The 21564-nt window shown below is 39.0% G+C and overlaps 1 protein-coding gene across 1 annotated transcript in view; it reads left to right on the forward strand.

Moving 5' to 3' along the window:
• The window catches only part of LOC122810163 (guanine nucleotide-binding protein G(s) subunit alpha-like), a 290898-nt gene that overhangs the window by 139338 nt on the left and 129996 nt on the right, over positions 1–21564 (forward strand). Inside the window, exons 4-5 of the mRNA XM_044081640.1 lie at positions 179–295; positions 20425–20522. Coding sequence (XP_043937575.1) covers positions 179–295; positions 20425–20522 — 215 coding nt within the window. The remainder of the gene's footprint in view (positions 1–178; positions 296–20424; positions 20523–21564) is intronic.

Raw genomic sequence — 21564 nt, forward strand, 5'->3', positions numbered from 1 at the left:
CAGGCCTTATTACTTGAACGTCAGGCAGCATGATGCCAGGGCACTTCTATGGGCTAGGTTTGTAAAGGTTCCAGGGCTGTTAGCGTAGTACACACCTATGAACCTATATCAGTAACATGGGCTTTAATCATCTGACACTGGCAGTGCAGTTAATATTCCTTTGCTTCTGTTCCCAAAGTGTATTATATCCAAGCTGAGTCAAGAAGATCCACTAGTTGAAATGACTGAGCCAGAAACACAGTGCCATGTGGAGTACATTGAATCCCGCAAAGATCAGTGGAGTACTTTGTCCGCTGTAAGTAACCACTAAATTATGTATTTGCATGCATGCATGTTTGATATCTTTTATTAATAGGTGTCTATGGTATTCCTTTTAAAAGAAGCAAAAACATCATGTCAAAAGTTTTTTTCAGGCTTACAGTTTATTGCCAATTTGTTCTGCTTGTGTGCTTTGTTGTATCAATTCTAAGCATTTAGATGATTTTTTTCAGTAGGTCATCTGTCAAATGATATGGCATAATATCTAATAGAATATCAGACAGGTCAAGTGGATCAGTAAGGTAAGAGTCACAAATAAACCACTTGGCTTAAAGAAACCAAAAACATGTATCATCAGTTGTCACAAGTTTTCACACTAACACTCCTTATTACATCATTCTGTACAGGTGCTTACATAAAAATCATTAACCCAAAGAAGCGATCTTTATTTCTTACTGTCTTAGTAATGTATCATATGTTCTTATTTGACAAATGCGAATTTCAAACACTTTTTGAAAGGTGCTCAATGTGTGAACACTGATTTCTTGTCCAAGTCAACATCTGTAGTGGTAGCAGCTGCACAGGGCCTTCTGTGAGGAAGGAAGTCACGGATGTGGTGAATGAACTGGAATACATTCATTGTGCCACTTCTAAACTGCCTGATCCACTGGGAGGGAAAGCAAAGCATATTTGTGCAGGGCAGGCAATTACATGGTGATAATAGTTTCTAATTTAAAAATAAAATGGTGTGGATGTTTACATTCTGGATAATAAACAATAATATAATGTTAGTGGTGCGACTCACTCTCCTACATGGGTGGATGGATTGCTGACACTGTGTTACAGCATAAGGGGGTGCTGCACTCCAGAGTGTATTGTTCTTTGGATGAGACATTAAACCAGAGTCCCATCTGTATTAGTTTATGGTAGTTCAGCTTTCTATGTAGCTCACTCGATTAGTAAAGGTATCTCCTCAAGAGCAAAAGAGGGTATAACCCCTCTGCACTTATCCAGCCCATAACTGAGTATAATGCCCCATCGGCATGTACTGTACAGAGCACCTGCAGCAAGTGGAGAGAACTCAGAGGTTTCTAACAAAGAAAATTAAGGGGCTCCAACATGTGCCTTACACAGACCGAGTAAAGTCCCTGTCACTATACTCTGTATCGTATATAGTTTTTAGGGAAGTCTTATGCCTGGCCTACAGAGCAATTCAAGACTCAACCTTAGTGGACTTGCTGCATATCTGTAAATCAAATGCGACTAGGGATACCCATTCCAGGGACCTAAGTATGGCATGTAACTTAAATAGGAAATGCTGCAGGGACAGATTTAGCTCCCAGTGACTGCCATGTCTTTGGAGCAGGCTACAAATTCATGTGAAGCAGTGCACCTCTATGACACTGTGCAAGAGGAACCAGGATGAGTAGATGGGCACATTAAAATTCTTACCAGGAATAACTCCCACAACCCTCCTGGACATGGGCAGTCATCACTAAATGCAATCTTGGGTATTAACTGGCATTTCTATGGTATTACATTGGGATGAAACAACTATGTTTAAAATGACCTCTGGGTCGATAGCCTAGTAATCTGCTATGATGTTATATAAAAGATCTTATGCTGCCTATCAAAAAGAGTAGGGGTCCACAGCGTAACATTTACATATTTACAAACTTCACATGTTTACAGGTATATATACACACACACACACACACAGACACACACACACACACACACATATATATATATATATATATATATATATATATATATATATATAAAATGGGTCCACAGCGTAACATTTACATATTTACAAACTTCACATGTTTACAGGTACACACACACACACACACACATATATATATATATATATATATATATATATATATATATATATATATATATATATATAAAATGGGTCCACAGCGTAACATTTACATATTTACAAACTTCACATGTTTACAGGTATACACACACACACACACACACACACACACATATATATATATATATATATATATATATATATATATATATATACATACACACACACATATATATATATATATATATATATATATATATATATATATATATATATATATATATATATATATATATATATATATATATATATATATATGGGTCCACTTTGTAAATTCGAAGTACTGAAATCTCGAATTGCAGTATTTCAAACTTACAAAGCCAAATGCTCACATTTCCAAAACCGGCAGAAGTGCAAAATTCAAAATACCGAAGCACAGATATTTTGAATTTCTGCTTCTGGTAGTATGGAATGTGGATGTTTGCATTTAATTTTGGTAAGTTTGTGTGTGAAAGTATGTTGGTTTAGGGTTTAGTGTGTGTTGTGATTGTTATGTGTGTGTTTGAGGGACTGTAATATGTGTGTGTGTGTGTATGTGTGTTTCGTTTGTGCGATCTCGGAGTTAGAATATATAAGTAGGGGGGTGCAGGGGGGCTTGCCCCCTGCTTATATGTAGTTTAGATTAGTTTGTTTGATTGTGAGGGGGAGTTTTGTGTATGTTTATATGTGTACTGTATGTGTAGCATGAGTATGGGATTTTGAATTTCGCGGTTGTGTGTTTTCGAGTTTGTGAGTTGTGGTTGGGTTTTTGGCTTTGTGGTTTTGGAATACTGAAAGTCGAGATTTCAGTATTTCAGAATTACAAAATGGACCTATATATATATATATATATATATATATATATATATATATATATATATATATATACATACACACACACACACACACACACACACACACACACACACACACACACACACACACTCACACACACACATTTCTATTTATTACTATTTATCATTTATCTTACAAAATCATAATTGCTATTCTTCCAAAACTAAGCCCCGCTCCTTCTTTCTTAACCATAATCTGATTTTTCCAATTAAACAAATTTTCATTCAGTCTTTCATTCTAAATAACCCACCTTACCTAAATAAATTCTTATCCACCTTTCTGATACTTTATTTCTTATTATTTTTGTAATATCCATACATAATTATATTTATATCTGTATTGTTTGTCAGTAATAGTCTGAAAAAATGTTCTTCACACAATATTTCTCAGTCTCTTATCACTCTTTAAAAAAAATTCAAAAAAACTGCTCTGTTGTCTCCTCCTCCCCACAAAATAAAAATAAACATTCTCTTTCAACTTTCTTTTTTATATGGTATATTCCCATTTACTAGTACCTTACATATTACCAGTCTCCATAGGAAGTCCTGGCTCTCCCATCTTGGTACACCTATTTTCCCTACTTTAATTGCTTTAATCACTTCTGATAAATGTTCCAATATGTTTGATCATCTGGCTGGAGCATGCAATGTCTGTTTCAGGGTGTTTGTTTTACAAAGTCCAGGTAACTCTGTGCCTGTGAGTTACAGGCAGTGTACATTTCCCAGTCTATAGAGGGGTAGTTAAAGTTACCCATGAATAGGGTATTTGGTTGGATGGTGAGTGCTGTAGCATGCCTAAGTAAGAGATGTGAGCTTCGTAGGTCATAGAGGGTGACCTGTAGCTGACCAGAAACTTGTCTATGGAGATGAGGCCATGGATGAACTCCAAGGCATCATCCTGTTTAACTAACCTAGAGTTTATTTATTTATTTATGTATTTATTTACATACTTACTTGCTTATTTATTTGTCTTTGTTTATCAGGAAAGTCCGACTGGTAATACCCATTTTCAGCGAAGGCCTGGGGAGAAAAGCTCCATTTGCTTACATTGCATTATTCTAAGTTCCAGTTAAACACAGAGTAGTTACATTTATATTTACATTTATACACAAACAGCAGTTAACATTTATACATTCTAAAATTTTACAGAGGTAGAAGTCACTAAGAGAAAGCCCATGTGCATCTTAGTGGATTGTACAGGCAGCAGTGTGCAAAACCAGGATTGATTAAGATATCGTTTAAGCAGTGGTTTAAAACTACTGAGTTTGTTGGAGAGTTTTATTTGTGTGGTGATACTGTTCCAGAGTTTAACAACATACTGTGATTAGAGTGAATCTCACATTATTTGACTTTTGTCAGTAATAAGAATTTGTTAATAGAGCAGAGGTCTCTTGCTGGACAATATGTCAGTAATAATCGTTCAGAGACATGCGTCTGGAGCATTTCTCCCCGGGCCTCCGCTGAAAATTGGCTTTGTTGTAAGTCAGACTTTCCCGGTTAAGAAATGTTAAATAAATAAGTTATGTAGTGCAGGGCATTTTTTTGGATGATGAACAAGTTTGCGTGCGGTAGTTAGTTGTGAATACATTATCTATTTGTGTAGTTCAAGCCAGTTTAATTGCTTTAAGCTAAGACAATGGTGGGCCCTATGAGGAAGGTTGCTGGCAAATTTAGCTATTTTATTGCAGCATGAGGCATGTTTCTTTCTTTGAGTATTGTTTATGTTTGTTAGGATAGCAGAGGCATAGCAGAAAGTCGGCATTAAGAAGGTGGTGGCTAGAGTTTTTCTTGCAGTATCTGAGAGGAATCCATTGATCCTATAAAAGCAGCCTAGTTTCTGATGAGTTGATTTAATGGTATGCAGTATATGCTGGTCATATTTCAGACTGTCATCTGTTATAATGCCTAGACATTCACTGTGAGTTACAGTTTCAATGACAGTATTATTTGCTGCCTTTATGTATTTGTATTTATATTTGCAATTGTACAGTTGCATTTGCTGCTAACATAGATTGAGATGCCTCTACCTTTAGCCCATCTGTGCTGTTGTTGGTCTAAATGTGTGGAAGACACTATAGCCTTCCACTACTGAAGTACTTTCTGCATCTTTAAAACAAGTTTCGGCAACAGCACAGATGTCTACATTCTCCATTCTCCAGAGTGAGGAGAGCTTGTAGGGTGTGGGGGTTCTTGTTTAGGCTCTGAGCATTGAGCAGTAACATTTTAAGGTTGCTTTGGGGGTTTCTGTTGTTTTTCTTTTTTGCTATGTTGGTAGTTTCGTCATTTGACATTGCCTAAAAAAGGCTGTAAGGAGATGAATAGAATTTTAGCCATTGTCAGAAAGCCTAGTGGGGACAGGTGCAGACCATCCTTGGCAAAACAGAGTGGCCTCTTAACTATGTTCTCCCATGGTGTTAGATATTAGATTCCCCTGGAGTGACACCAGAAACAAATCAGTTATTAAAATCAATCCTTTTCTGTTCATACTGTGACATCGTCCTTGAAGGTAGAATGCTTCTCAATGCAAGGTATGTACCTGTCTGTGCACATATTCAGAGAGATCCATCATGTAATTTTTCATATAATCCAATGAGGTAGGCCTCAGATCATTTAGACACACACAGACTACGACAGAATCATATTGGTACCTGTGGTGCAGTGACCTGAGTGGTGCATGATATTGCAGATCCTGGCTCCATATAGGCAACTAAGCATTATTTTCTCCTTCTCCATCCTTGTCAGAGGAGTTTCTGTATGTCATAAAACAGAATCCCCTATGACAAGAATATCAGGTAAAGTGTTTGCTTGCCTTATGGGCTTTACTGTTGGGCGATCATTGGGTGTAGGCTTATCTGTAGTGTTAGGTGTTGCTTTTGGTGTGTGCTTTAGTGATTGCTGAGGGTAGGTCTTACTGTCTGATAGCTTAGGAGTTCTTTGAGGTTTGGAGATGTTTCTTTTTAAATACGTCAGCTTAAGAAGGTGTATGTGTGGAGAGGGGTATGTCTGAAGGATGTAGTGTGTCTGTGTTTTTTTTATAAGTGAGATTTTTTGCCTCTAAGGAAGTTTGGTATATTCTTCTTCTGCATACTGTTTTAGTTTCTTTAAGGATTAAGTGGTTGTCTGACTACATAAGCCAATTGCTACATTGTCTCAGGATGTCCATCTCTACTAAGCTGGACACAGAGACATTAGGAAATTGCAAATCCATGTTGTTAGGACCTGTATTAGAGTTGGGCTATTGTGGTTAGGGTCTTGATTTTATAGGTGTCATCTGAGTGGTGTCTAAGATGAAGGCTAGATGTTAGATAGTGCTATGATCTATGATCCTAGTGTTTTATGACACTATCTAGCTGCCCTAAGCTGAGCTCTACACAAAGCTTTTCTGTGTTATGAGTTAAAGTCCTAAGAACTAGCTTTATACTGTAGGTTTGCTGTTATACAGGGCACTGCTATGCACCACTGAGTGGTGAACAGCTCCACGAACATGTGCCCAGTTTATAGGAGACAGAAGAAGTGAAAACTAACTTCTGCGTCCTCTGGCCAATAAATCACTATACTGTAAGCTCCCTGGATGCCTCCTAACTCAAAGGAAATGCAAAACACCTTCTGCCACAAAATAGATGATCCTGGAACTTTTTAATGTAAAAGCTTAGGGAAGGTAGCTGTCAAGTGCTGATTAATGTCCAGCTGAGTCCATAAAAAGCCCTCTGGCTCATGAAACAATCCCACTTAAGACTCTTTTTGTGTTTTTCAACGTGGACTGACCAGGCTATTTTTCTGCTGTCACTTGAATTGGAGTCCCAGACGTCTTAATGTAAAAACACACCTTAGTTAGCCAAAAGTGAAAAGATATCGGAAACAATCTGCTACCTAACTACAAGTAATTACAGGGTGGTGCAAAGACAGACAAGCCAGTAATGAAGAAAACACACACTTCAACACCATTTATAGCACACTAACAGTCTAAGGGGAAGGCCTTCCCAGTTACTTCTGTCAATAGCCAGTAAGAAGAGCAGAGGGGATAAGACTGGGAGGAGCTTCTAGGGTCCATTATACAGTAGGGAGAGGCAGTGCAAAAACCTCCAAGTATAAAAGCAGAATGGAAATAGGGGGGCGAGAAGGAAAAACACCAAGATTAGCACAGAAATCAAAAAGCAACACATACTATAAACATGCCTTACATTGATAGCTTTAACTTCAGATAAACAGCAAAAAAGAAACAAAACTGATTAAAATGATAAATGCAATTCTAAATGTACTTCTCTGAATGCAAAACTGTAGTCTGAATGGTTTTGTTATCAGCTTTCAGCAGTTTCAATAACTAGATGGTAGAGTGCTTGTGTGATTTCAAATACTGGGGGGAGGGGGCCTGGGTTGATTGGCTACAGCAAACTCAGAGAAACACCTAGCCCGAGCAGTGAAATCAAAAGGCAATGCAGACTATAAAAATGTATTAAATTAATAACTTTAACTTAAGATAAAGGAAAAAAAAAACGCACAAAATGGATTTAAATGGTAAGTGCAATTACAAATCTACTTAACATGTACTTCTCTGAATGCATGAGTTACTGGTGTGTGCACTTGCATCAGAGAGAGTATTCTGGTTGTCCCAGTGTGATGGGGGTTATCTATCACCCTGTCCAGGGAAAAGGGTTAGACCTAAATAAATATTCCCTCTATACTGGGATGCTAGCAAGAGCATAATCACCACTGAGGCTGCCTGCTGATGGCCAGCTCTAATGCTTACTGTACAGTACCCACAATGAGGGAACAAACGGGTAGGGCTTGTGGGGGGGGGGGCTTGACAGTAAACAGTGTAAAGGGAGGGCCTTCCCAGTTTCTTCTGTCAATAGCCAGTAAGATAAACTCTGAATGTCAGTGATGAAATTCAATGACTCGCGGGTAAATAGCAGGAGTAACTATGAGTCTCTTAAGGTAGCCAAATGCCTCATTATCTAACTAGTGACCACATCAATGGATGAACCAGGTTCCCACTGTCCCTGCCTACTATCTAGCAAAACCACAGACAAGGGAACGGGCTTGGCAGAATCAGCGGGGAAAGAAGACCCTGTTGAGCTTGACTCTAGTCTGGCACAAAAATCACATAGGAAAGGAAAAAATATACAAATGCATTTCATGAAAGTGCAAATGAATCTTATGGGGATGACGGTTACAGACCCAGTATTGACAGAAGCTTATATAAAGCTGTTTTGAAAGATCTGAGGTTAATGTTAGTTCTTCTGGGGAAGGGTAGTCTAGTCTGTGTTCTGGAAAGTCTTACTGAGAACTGAAACTTCCCATGCAGGTTATTAGTTAGAATAGGATTAATCAGACATATATTTGAGGATCTGAGGAAGTGATTTGGAGTATACTGTTGTAATAAATATTAAAAAGGAAGACATTTTTAGGATGTTGAAGTATGGCCTGAGCCATTTTTAAGGCAGAGAAGGCCATCTTGTTTTCAGTTTCTAGTCAGATGCTGCACCTGAGGTTAAATGAGTGATGGATTCTGGGTAGTTGACTAGACTTGAATATGGAAATGTGAGTATAAATTTAGTTTGGTGAGAACAGAAGTTCAGTAGAAAAAAATATACAAGTAGAAATTCTGTACCTTCTGCAAGTCTGACTTGTGGTGTGAGAAATGGTGGACTCAATACAAAGAACTATGTTTTCAGTTACATTAGTACATGACCATAGAGATGCAGTTGTCAGACTTTACCACAGGGTCAAATCTGACTCCAAGTAATTTGAAATTTAGTACCTTTTTGGAAGGGTGGTATGTCTTTATCTCTAATGCTGAGTATTGTTGAACCAGCCAATGGAGTGAGGCCTTGATAGAAGAGATTATATTTTGCCATTTTTTTAGAGTTGAGTTTAAGTCCAGAGTCCTCAGTCCAATTTTGTGTGAAATTAAAGGTACTTTGGGGTGAGTTATTAATCCATCATAGAGATTCAGAGTTGTTGCAAAGTATTGTATCATCTGTAGACCGAATAGCAGAGACAGAGTGGAGTGGCTCAGGGATTCTGTTAATAAAATTTGTAGATACTATGGATACCAGGACTGATCCCTGCCTGAGCTACACCAGGTTGGATTGTTTGGGAATGGAGAAATTTGGTTATATCATCTAATTGCTTGTGTGTGATGTATAAGGTAGCTAGAAAAATCCACATTATTGTTTGAATGATCAGTTATAGTTTACATAACTGTGGTGTAAGTAATGTGCTTGGCCACATTAAAAGCTTTTGACAGGTTAAATAAAATGGCTTCCATACACTAGTTTTCATTTAAATGTTGTCTGAGGTAATTGGTTAAAATTTAGCAGTAAAGTAATAGTGCTAAATCCTAGTTTCAGACCACATTGCTTGTGAAAGAGTAGGCTATGCTTCTTGAGATGTTATAGCAGATGGGATGGGACACGTTTTTTGTTGTAACAAAGTCACTTTAATTAATGTTTTTGTGACTGTATTTGTAGACATAAGTGTAGATCAGTATGTGTGTATACCTTTAAGAAGCTTTCTAGGGGCTTGCACAAGTGTATAAATACTGAGCATGTGTGAGCCTGACTGCCATTTTGTAGTAAGCTGCTGAGATGTAAGCATGCATGTCTGTGTAGTTTGTCAATCAGTCTGTTTATATTTTGGACTGCTGCTGTTCATCCTGATGTGTTTTTATATAATAAAGCATATAAACAAACTACCCAGCCTGTTCCTCTTTAATGGGAAAAAGACGAGTGACATGGTGTCAGAAAGGGACCCAGAAATCCAGATTCAGGACTGAGAAGGTACTCAGTTAAAGGTGGAGGAATATAGAGGAGTGGATCATCCCCACTGCATGTTTAATTTGCAAAAATAGGTCAGAAACATATTTCGGGTATCAAAGCTTGCTTAAATGATTTCTTATTCACAAAATACAAAACAAAGCACTCAGAACACTGTAAACAAATTTCTAGTTAAATGAAATGTCTGAAACTGTGACATACTGATAAAAATATTTGAATAACTACGGAAAAGGTTTTAAAGTCTGAATCCCATAAAATGAATAAAATAAGGAAAATGGCTGAATTTTTTGAAGTAGCTCATAGCACGTATTTTTGTCACATTACTTAAAGCCATTTAAGATATCCGAAGTTTGCAAGCTTGTGTAGTATTACGGTGCAGTTATTTCACAAAGTACAGTATTTCAAAGAGTTTATTGTGCATTTGAATGTTATTACAAGTACTGGCTGTGTGTGCATGTTTGTACATAATTACAAGGGTCATTTTCAGTGTGTTTGGGCATAGTTTGTTGGCCCTGCTGATGGATTTCGAAAACCAGCTCCATTTGTCTATAACAATAATATTGCAGAGAACTGGAATGTTTAAGTATTATATTTTCATACAAGCTGCATTTTCTGATAAAGATGACCATGCAAAGGCATTTATTTTGCTTAATTTAGCTGGTTCAGAAGTCATAGAAAGAGAGCATTCGTTTGTGTATGCACCTGCTGTGTTTGCAGGGGAGGGGGAAATCCATTATATAGTGATACCGGCTGAGTCAAGGGAAGATCTCGACTGCTTAAAATATAAATTTAGAAAAATGCGCAACCCCCAAACAAATATTGCAAAGGAAAGGCATTTATTTTACACAAGAGATCAAAAGCCTGGTGAAACTTTTGCAGCATATATAACTGACTTGAGAAACAAAGCTAAAATGTGCAGATTTGATTTAAGGGATGAGTTGATAAAAGACAGACTTGTGTGTCATATTAAGAATGATGCAGTGAGACAGATTTTGCTTCATGACAGTGATTTCACTTTTAATAAGGCTATTGAAATTTGTCAGATATATGAGCGCACAGAAAAGCACACAAATATGCTTACAAATGAGAAATGCATGCTTGCAGTATCTTCTAGTGCTCATGTTGATAGTAAAACAGGCCCAAGTACATAGCAGCAACTGTAAGCCCTGTAACAGTCACTGGGGAAACCCCGTAGCTTTATGGCACATTCTAAGGCACACTCTGGAAACTGCACAGTCTCAGTGAAGCATAAGAATGAGGCAGTAAACTCAAAGCACGTGCCTATAGCCAGTTTCATAGTCAGCAGTTGTAATTGTGGTGCAAATCATGAACCCAAAAGAGAAAAATGCTTAGCTTTTGGTCAACAGTGCCACAAATGCAACAAGTGGAATCATTTCCAAAGGTTTTGTAAATCAAATAAGGGACATTATTTTATTAAAAGAGAACATTCAAAGAGACATGTCGATCAATTACTAAGTTGTGACCCTAATTTTTATGTTGATGGTGTGTCTGTGCTTAATGAAACAGTCAGTGTAGTAGATTTGCGGGCAAAGAATAAAATATTTTGTACTGTTCGGATAAATGGAAAACCTATAGAGCTCAAAGTTGACACAGGTTCAAAGTGCAGTGTTATATCAGCAGAAACATTTGCTAGAGTATGTGCTAGTGCGAAGCTTGATTTGCAAAGTGTGTGAAGCTTGTTGCTTATGGTGGTGAAGAAATTCAAACTGAAGGTTCAGTAGTGCTTTCATGTTACTCTGCTGGGAACCATTATGACTTGCAATTTTACGTTGTCAAAAGGCACATACAGTCATTATTAGGCCTTAGAGACAGTTTGAAAATGGGACTGCTTTCATTTAACAAGGAAGTCCACCATGTAAGCTTGAAAGACAACTGTTCTAATTTCACCCAGTCTATTTTTTCTACCTATGCTGATCTTTTCAAAGACAAACTAGACAAACACCCAGTTGTTTACTCCATGAAGTTAGACCCTGAAGTCAGTCCAGTTGTCAGGCCATCCCAGAATGTTCCAGTAGCTATGCAGAACAGAGTCAAGGCTGAGCTAGATAAAATGGTACAGCAGGGTGTAATTTTTCCAGTTGAAGAACCAACTGAATGGGTATCTTCCATGGTCATTGCTCATAAGAAAAGTTCAGATGATATCAGAATATGTAATAAAACCACCAATGCAGAAAGAAGAACAACCAGCCAGTGAATCAACCAATAATTTATTAAAAAGGACTGTAAAAACTTATAGCTCAGCTGTAATGTCTCGGCTCAACACACAAGCCTTCAAGGAGTTCAGATGATATCAGAATATGTATTTATCCTCAGGATTTGAACAAAGAACTAAAAGACCTCATCATCCAATGCGTACAGTCGAAGAAGTCATTGTTCTTATGCCAAATGCCACTGTTTTGTTTCTGTCTTGGATGCAAAGAGTTCATTTTGACAAATTTTGCTTGATTGAAAATCTTCATTGCTAACCACTTTCAGTACTCCATTTGGCAGGTACAGATTTTTGAGAATGTCATTTGGGATAAATTCTGCCAGTGAAGTCTTCCAGCGTGCAGTGGAAAAAATTTTTTCTGGCTATCCATGTGCTATTATAGTAGATAATATTCCAGTAGGAGGCAATGGTGAAGCCAAAGATGACAGAAACCTCAAGAAAGTTCTGGAAAGAGCATGTGAAGAGACTCCTAAGCTGAATCCTCAGAAGTGCAAGTTCAGGCTATGAGAAGTTACTTACGTTGTTCATTTATTTACCAGTTTAGGTTTACGGCCAGGTCCTTCAAAGCAGACAGCAATTCTCAAGATGCCAGCTCCAGAAAATGTTTGAGCCCTACAGTGTTTTCATGGTTAACTAGGCAAGTACATTCCCAGACTTAAGCCAACTTTAAGCACTGCTTAGAGAGCTGACATGCAAAGATGTATCCTGGATATGGTTAGAACAACACCATAGAGCATTTGATGTCCTAAAACAGAGAACTGCCAGTCCACCAACTCTCAGACACTGTGATGCTAAACTCTCAAACTACCGACCCATAGCCCTACTCCCCCCCCAGCTAAAATCATGGAAAAATGCATCCAAAAACAACTTTTTAATCACCTGTTAAATAACCTACTTGCTGACTGTCAACATGGCTTCAGACCTTTCCACAGCACCACTTCAGCCCTCCTTTCCTTTACTGATTGTATCAACAAAAATCGAAATAATAATATCCTTACCTCTGCTCTCTTTATTGACCTATCCAAAGCCTTCAATATGGTCAGTCACCAGATACTGTTAAATTTACTTAAAACATTCTCACTAGACTCAAGAGCTATAATGTGGCTCCACTCCTATCTTCATAACAGACAACAGGCAGTGCTCTGGCACAGTAACTTATCCAACCACCTGCCCATCACCCTCGGAGTCCCACAAGGTTCTGTACTTGGCGCCCTTCTATTTTCTATTCTTATTAATGATCTTCATACCAGTATTTCCTCTGAAACCTGTATACAATATGCCGATGATTCTACTTTGATTTGTTCTGCTTCTTCCCCTTCCGAACTGAACTCTTTCACCCAACAGACTTTCCAAACTGTTGAAACCTGGTTCTTAAAACAATGCTTAATCCTAAACCCCAAGAAAACCAAACTGTTACTGTTCTCCCCCACCCGAAAATTCTCTCCTCTCAACTTCTCTGTCTTGTCTAGTAATGGCACTAACATATCACCTGACCCCACTACCAGGCTCCTCGAAGTAGAGATAGACAATAACCTATACTTTGACTATCACATCAACAACACCATAAAATTAGTTAACAGAAAACTAGGCTCCCTGTATAGAATTAACCCATTCTTTACTCCACTTGCCAGAACTTCCATTGCCCATACCCATCTGATTTCTTCCCTCCTTTATGCCCCCCCTATTTACACATACCTGTCCAAATCTAACCTCGGCAAACTGGCTGTGGCATATAACAGTATTGCCAGATTTGCCTCTGGCTGTACTTGTAGAACCCACCACTGCATAAACTTAAAGCAATTTGGATGTCTTGAGCTGCAAAATCTGATCTTATACCATCAGCTCTCCTTAGCCCATAAAATCCTGTACAAACCTACTAACACCCTTATACTCACCTCCCTTATCACTCCTTACTGCAACTTCAAAAGCCTACATTCTTCTAACAAACTTCTTATATCAACTTGCAAATCCAGTAACTTGGCAGGCAAATCCTTGTTCTCAAACACAATAGGTGAAGCCTGAAACTCTCTTCCTGACAATCTCACTGCTATCTCTTCTCTTCCCTGTTTCAAATCCCAACTCATAACTCGCCTCATAACTCACTGGCTCTGCCCCTGCACTAACCCTGACTAGCTTTCAGTTTGCTACTAGTACCTTCAATTCTCCTTCATACAAATCTTTACTAAAATTTTCTGCTGTCATGCGTGATTTGTATACGCCTAGTCTGTAATTAATTTCTAATTGTTGCTTCTGTAAGAACATGCTAATGCTAATATATTATATTTTTTTCTCAATTAACTAAATTTGTAAATTCTGATATTAATGTTTGTGTTTGGAGCGTTTGTCCCCAGGCCTCTGTTGAAAATGAACATGTTTCCAGCTGGACCAGCCCGGTAAACAAATGTAAAATAAAATAAAATAAAATGTTCACAAACCAGTTACTCTTTCTTGTGTGCTTCGAAGTTTGGTCTTGGTGCAGTCATTCTTCAAGAGGGTAGACCAGTAGCTAGTCCATCCAGAACTCTAACGCAAACTGAAATGGATTATGCGCAGATAAAGAACTTTTGGAAATTGTGTTTGCATGTTTGAAGTTCCCTGATTATATTTATGGTAGACCTGTCCAGATCGAAACAGATCACAGCCTCTAGTCACTATTTTGAGAAAGCTTATGCATACAGCTCCAGCCAGATGGCAAAGCATGATGTTGAAATTGCAAAGTATAATTTCAGTCTTGTCTACACAAAAGGCAAACTTATTTATCTTGCTGATACATTATCCAGTTTACCCAGAAATACCACAGAACATCATGAAAATGAGAAACTTGATTTTGAAGGCATGGAAGTGAGAGATTTTTCTTCTACACATCTTGATGAGCTTAAAAATTCATATAGCGTCAGATCCAGTTCTTCAGAAGCTCAATCACTTTATCAGTCAAGGATGGCCTTCTAAGCAGTCTTGTTTACCAGGAGACCTGCAGCCTTATTTTCCTTACAGAGATGAGATTTTGTCTGACAATGGTATCATCATGAAAGGTCCAAAAGTGACTTGTTCCAAAGTCCTTGCAACAAGAGTATATTACTATTTTGCATCGTGGCCACCCAGGAACTGATTCTACCAAAAGAAGGCAGAGAGAACCAGTATTTTGGCCTTCTAGGTCACAGGATATTGAGAGAGTACTTTTATCTTATTCTGTATGTAATAGTACTAAGCCACATCAACAGAAAGAACCACTTCAGCTAAACCAGATTCCTGCACTACCATGGCTGAGTCCACACAAAGTTATTTCTGGCCGTGGCACACAGTTTACAAGCCAATAGATGAAAAGATCGGCTGAAGTGTGAGACTTAGTCGTGTCACGAGTAGCCATGAGTACCCGCAGTCAAATGGTTTGGCAGAATGTACAGTTCAAAGTGCAAAACAATTACTAGAGAAGTCGAAATGAGACAATAGTGATGTTTTCTTGAATCTTTTGAATCTCAGAAATGTTCCTTGTGATAAACATCTTGGTTCACCTACACAGAGACTTCTGTCGAGACAAACCAGAACCACACTACCAATTAGCAGTTTATTATTGGTGCCATGTGTCAAGAACAACAGATCAGGGAAAGGCCATCTGCTAATTAAGCACTTATCTCAGAAGTCGTATTTTGATAAGACCAGCAACCCACTCGATCCATTATAAGAAGGGGAGATAGGATGCAGACGTCCAAAAGTTTTGATCGGATTTGTGTCGTGAAAGGTGTATGTCCAGAGCCGAAATCGTACATTGTAGAGTCGCAAGGAGCAGAATTTAGGAGGAATCAGAAACATTTGATCCTGGTGTCCGAGCCTGTTTTGCAGTATCATACTGTGAGAAAGACTGTATATCTCAGTGTGATTTATCCAGCGTTCCACTTCCAGGGGACGTTCCAGTAAATACCCCTGTCCCTGAGAAGAATCCCAAAACTCCTGAAGCAAGTTTCACACTAATGACTGTCCCTGTTCCTAAACCCAGTTCTGACTGCTGTATCACTAGATCAGGTTGCATTTACAGACCATGCTCCAGATACACTGCAACTTGGACATGAATGCTGTCTGTATTTCTTATTGTCTGTACAACTGCATGTTTCTTTTCAAATGTCATTATATTGTGGGCAATTCATTAAAGAGGAGGATGTAGATCAGTATGTGTGTATACCTTTAAGAAGCTATCCAAGGACTTGCACAAGTGCATAAATACGGAGCATGTGCGAGCCTGACTGCCATTTTGTAATAAGCTGTTGAGATGTAAATATGCATGTTTGTGTAGTCTGTCAGTTAATCAGTTTGTTTATATTTTGTAACGCTGCTATCCATCCTGATGTGTTTCTATGTAAATGAACTACCCCGGCTGTTCATCTTTAATGGGAAATGACAAGCAACGCTTGATAACAGCTTTATGCTTTTATTTTTATCTATTGTACTTACATTTTGTTTACTAAGGTGAATACTGATCTGATCCCCATGGACCATGTTCAGGCTCAGTCAGGAAAAAAGCAAAGTAAACTGATAATTATAGAGTATTGTACAAATATTTTGTGTTACCTTGAGAAAAAGGTTTGTTAATTAAGAAGTAGTTTTATATACATAGCAACAGACCATTACAGAATTTTTTTTGCTTTTCTTTTTTGACTGCCACTAATGACTTCAGCCTTCATCTGTGCTCACCTGCATTGCTCCTTGTCTTGGTTTCTTCAATCCTGGCATCCTCCCACTATAATCCATGCTGGAAAGATCTCCCTGCTGGGGTGCCCAGTCTCTATGGGCAGATTCTTTAGGGGTAAGAAGTGCCAAGCTGCTGAGAGTGGAAGGGGGTAGAATGTGAAGTCGTACTGTGTGGCTTGCAGGCTTTTTTTTATATATCCCTAAGTCCTCTTCCCTAATATGCTGACATCACCATAGGGTGGGGCAGGGTAACTTGAGTGCATATCACTGCCACAAGCCTATAGGGAAGTCACATCTTATCTGTCCTCTCACCTACCCAGCCTGGGGTCATTTCTCTGAGTTCTAATCCCCACCAGAGTTCTACTAGAGTAATGCCAAGCATGCACCCAACCTGTCCCAGAACAGGCATGTCCATCCTCTGTAACTCACCATCATGCAGCTGAGACACTAATCAAACTCAGGTCGTCTGGGCCAAAGTCAGGGCTGTATCTGTCTAGGCCACCAGCGAGGTGGTCATACAGACAAATTTGGATAAAATGCAATAAATTCAGAGCAGCATATAATACAGATGGATTAATCAAGTTACAATATTTATACTTAGAAAAAAGGAGAAAAAAGTAAGGGACAATAACCATGGAAACATTGTAGCATGTTTCTAGTATACATTTGCTGCATGACCAGTAATTATTGTTACTTTATATTAGACGTGCATGAAATGCCAGATAGTGTGATGTGCTCCAAGAGAGCAGTGTGATGTTTGAGAGTAGGGTGATGGTGATATCTTTCATGAAAGTAGCATGATGTGTTCCATGGCAGTAGTGTGATATGTTTTGTGACAGTAGTGTGATGTGTTCCATGGCAGCAGTGTGATGTGTTCCATGGCAGCAGTGTGATGTGTTTTGTGAAGTGGTGTGATGTGCTCCATGAGAGTAGTGTGATGTGTTCCATGGCAGCAGTGTGATGTTTGAGTAGGGTGATGTCTACCATGAAATTAGTGTAATGCGTTTCATGACAGTAATTTGATGTGTTCCATGACAGCAGTGTGATGTATTCTATGGCAGTAGTGTGATGTGTTCCATGGCCGTAGTGTGATGTGATGTGTTCCATGGCAGTAGTGTGATGTGTTCCACTGCACCAGTGTGATGTGTTTTGTGACAGCAGTGTGATGTGTTTTGTGACAGCAGTGTGATGTGTTCCATGGCAGCAGTGTGATGTGTTTTGTGGCAGTAGTGTGATGTGTTTTGTGAAGTGGTGTGATGTGCTCCATAAGAGTAGTGTTATGTGTTCCATGGCGGCAGTGTGATGTGTTTTGTGACAGTAGTGTAATGTGTTTTGTGACAGTAGTGTGATGTATTCTATGGCAGTAGTGTGATGTGTTTTGTGACAGACGTGTGATGTGTTTTTTGACAGTAGTGTGATGTATTCTATGGCAGTAGTGTGATGTGTTTTGTGACAGAATTGTGATGTGTTCTGTGGCAGTAGTGTGCTGTGTTCTGTGGCAGTAGTGTGATGTGTTCCATGACAGTAGTGTGATGTGTTTTGTGACAGTAGTATTTATTTATTTTATTTTACATTTGTTGATCAGGCTAGTCTAACTGGATATATGTCCATTTTCAGTAGAGGCCCAGGGAGAAAAGCTCCAATGAACATAACGGTAATAACAAAGTTAAAGTTTGTGACAGAAGTGTGATGTGTTTTGTGACAGTAGTGTGATGTGTTTTGTGACAGTAGTGTGATGTGTTTTGTGAAGTGGTGTGATGTGCTCCATGACAGTACTGTGATGTTTGATGTGTTCCATGACAGCAGTGTGATGTATTCTATGGCAGTAGTGTGATGTGTTCCATGGCCATAGTGTGATGTGTTCCATGACAGCAGTGTGATGTATTCTGTGGCAGTAGTGTGGTGTGTTTTGTGATCCATGACAGCGGTGCATGACAGCAGTGTGATGTATTCTGTGGCAGTAGTGTGGTGTGTTCCATGGCCGTAGTGTGATGTATTCCATGGCCGTAGTGTGATGTGTTCCATGGCAGTAGTGTGATGTGTTCCATGGCAGTAGTGTGATGTGTTCTGCAACAGTGCCTCCTTAAAGACAAATAATTAATCCTTTAATATTAAGGAATGTAAATGATAGCATAACTAGAGGACATGCCTTTAAGACAGCAGGTGCAATCTTTAATGAAAACTATTAGAATTGAAATAGAAAGATCTTCCAAATGCAAAAGAAAAAGTGGTCAGAAAAGGGTTGGAGAGTGGGCAGAAAGGTGTAGTGAACACAAGGAGTGGACTGCTCATCAGACTGAGCTAACAGTTGCTTAGGTCACAGTAGAAATCATCCAGTCAGTAACCATGGAAGAGAAACTAGGCTGGGCAGTAAAAGCTGCCCAGGTCCATCATGACGAGGGGAAAGAAAAAGGCAAGGCCTCAAAACTAGGCAGTCATGTGTGATTAAGAAAGCTGCATGTAGAGGACCTGGAAATGTATACCACGGAACAGCTAAGACAAGGCTTACACCAGGACAACAGATTAGTGTACAGTACAACCAAGATAAGAAGAATACAATGAACAAATCTTCTCATGTGAAAAATGCACAGGAAGCAGAACCACATAAGTCATCACTTAGAGGATACAGAAAAGATAACTTTACAGAAGAGGTTTTAGGTATTTTGCTGAGAAATTGTGAGGGCAAAACAAGGTTTCTTAAGCAGGAAAATCAATGAAAGGTAAAGCAGAAAAGTGTTGCAGCAGTAAAAAAATATGATGTTTGAGAGTAGGGTGATGGTGATATCTTTCATGAAAGTAGTGTGATGTGTTCCATGGCAGTAGTGTGATGTGTTTTGTGACAGTAGTGTGATGTGTTCCATGACAGCAGTGTGATGTGTTCCATGGCAGCAGTGTGATGTGTTTTGTGACAGTAGTTTGATGTGTTTTGTAACAGTAATGTGATGTGTTTTGTGACAGTAGTGTGATGTGTTCCGTGGCAGTAGTGTGATGTTTGAGTAGGGTGATGTCTACCATGAAATTAGTGTAATGCATTTCATGACAGTAATTTGATGTGTTCCATGTTCCATGGCGTAGTGTGATGTGTTGAATTAAAGATATGATATGACACTGCAGTTGTGTGTTCCATGACAGCAGTGTGATGTATTCTATGGCAGTAGTGTGATGTGTTCCATGGCCGTAGTGTGATGTGTTCCATGGCAGTAGTGTGATGTGTTCCACTGCACCAGTGTGATGTGTTTTGTGACAGTAGTTTGATGTGTTCCATGACAGCAGTGTGATGTGTTCCGTGGCAGCAATGTGATGTAAAAAATAGGGTTGATTGAACACATTACACAAGCGCGTGTATACACACACACACACACACACACACACACACACACACACACACACACACACACACACACACACATGCACCCTATTTATCAAACTTAGCATAACGTCAGGCTAGGTTTTCAGCTAAGTAATACCCACCAATTCATTTGTAACTAGATGCCTGGTATTGGAGGTGGGAGGGGGTCTTATCTTCTCAGTTGTTCTTTGAAACTGGTCATGATCATCAATCTTCTTGTATGCCCCTCCGATGTAATAAAAAACATTAATTAGTTTATCATAAGAACAGCAGTAATCAAATTATTTTATTTGTTAATTAATGTAAGGCTATCAGAGTGACATCAGTTAGGCTATGGGTATTGTTTGAGGCCTTGCTTACATAAATATTATTAATGGAATTATTGCTTTTTTCTTGTCTTGCAGGATTTTTTTGAACATGCTAAACCTCTTTGGCAGGACGAAGGTGTGAAGGAGTGGTTTATGCAGTCACCTGAATATGGAGCTATGAGTTTTGCAAAGTAGTAAGTTCATTACTGTGACCAGGCAACATTGTGTAACCCTCCTGTATTTAGAATGTTCACCTGATCTCCTGTATTTAGAATGTTCACCTGATCTCCTGTATTTAGAATGTTCACCTGATCTCCTGTATTTAGAATGTTCACCTGATCTCCTGTATTTAGAATGTTCACCTGATCTCCTGTATTTAGAATGTTCACCTGATGAAGCTCCCACCCTTGTCAGTTCCACTCTGTGCACACAGTTCATTACTGTGACCAGGCAACATTGTGTAACACTCCTGTATTTAGAATGTTCACCTGATCCCTGTATTTAGAAGCTCCACCCTTGTCAGTTCCACTCTGTGCACACAGTTCATTACTGTGACCAGGCAACATTGTGTAACACTCCTGTATTTAGAATGTTCACCTGATGAAGCTACCACCCTTGTCAGTTCCACTCTGTGCACACAGTTCATTACTGTGACCAGGCAACATTGTGTAATACTCCTGTATTTAGAATGTTCACCTGATCTCCTGTATTTAGAATGTTCACCTGATCTCCTGTATTTAGAATGTTCACCTGATGAAGCTCCCACCCTTGTCAGTTCCACTCTGTGCACACAGTTCATTACTGTGACCAGGCAACATTGTGTAACACTCCTGTATTTAGAATGTTCACCTGATGAAGCTACCACCCTTGTCAGTTCCACTCTGTGCACACTTAAACATGGGTTTCAATATAATGCTGATACTAAAACAGAGACTTCAGCTTCCCTGTTCATGCAGGTTTTGGGTGTGGCTCATAGGTTCATAGAAGGTTACTTGGCTAACAAACCTAGCTATATTTATCCCGAGTTGCCCCACTTGTCAGTGGTTAGGTGAGAGAAGTTTGCAGAGGTCAGGGTCTGTGGTAGCTAATACTGACTTCCTTTGTCCAGGAAGGAGGTCGTTGCCACCCCAGGAGTGAATTTGCACTCATACGAAGGCTACTCATCCCACCTGACAGGATTTGGGAGGGCACTATCTCAAAAGCATTTTTCAGGGGGATGCACCCTCTATGTGAGGG

The sequence above is a fragment of the Protopterus annectens genome, chromosome 8.part1 (genome assembly GCF_019279795.1).
Source record: "Protopterus annectens isolate FY-2018-M chromosome 8.part1, PAN1.0, whole genome shotgun sequence".
NCBI classification, from domain to species: Eukaryota; Metazoa; Chordata; order Ceratodontiformes; family Protopteridae; genus Protopterus; species Protopterus annectens.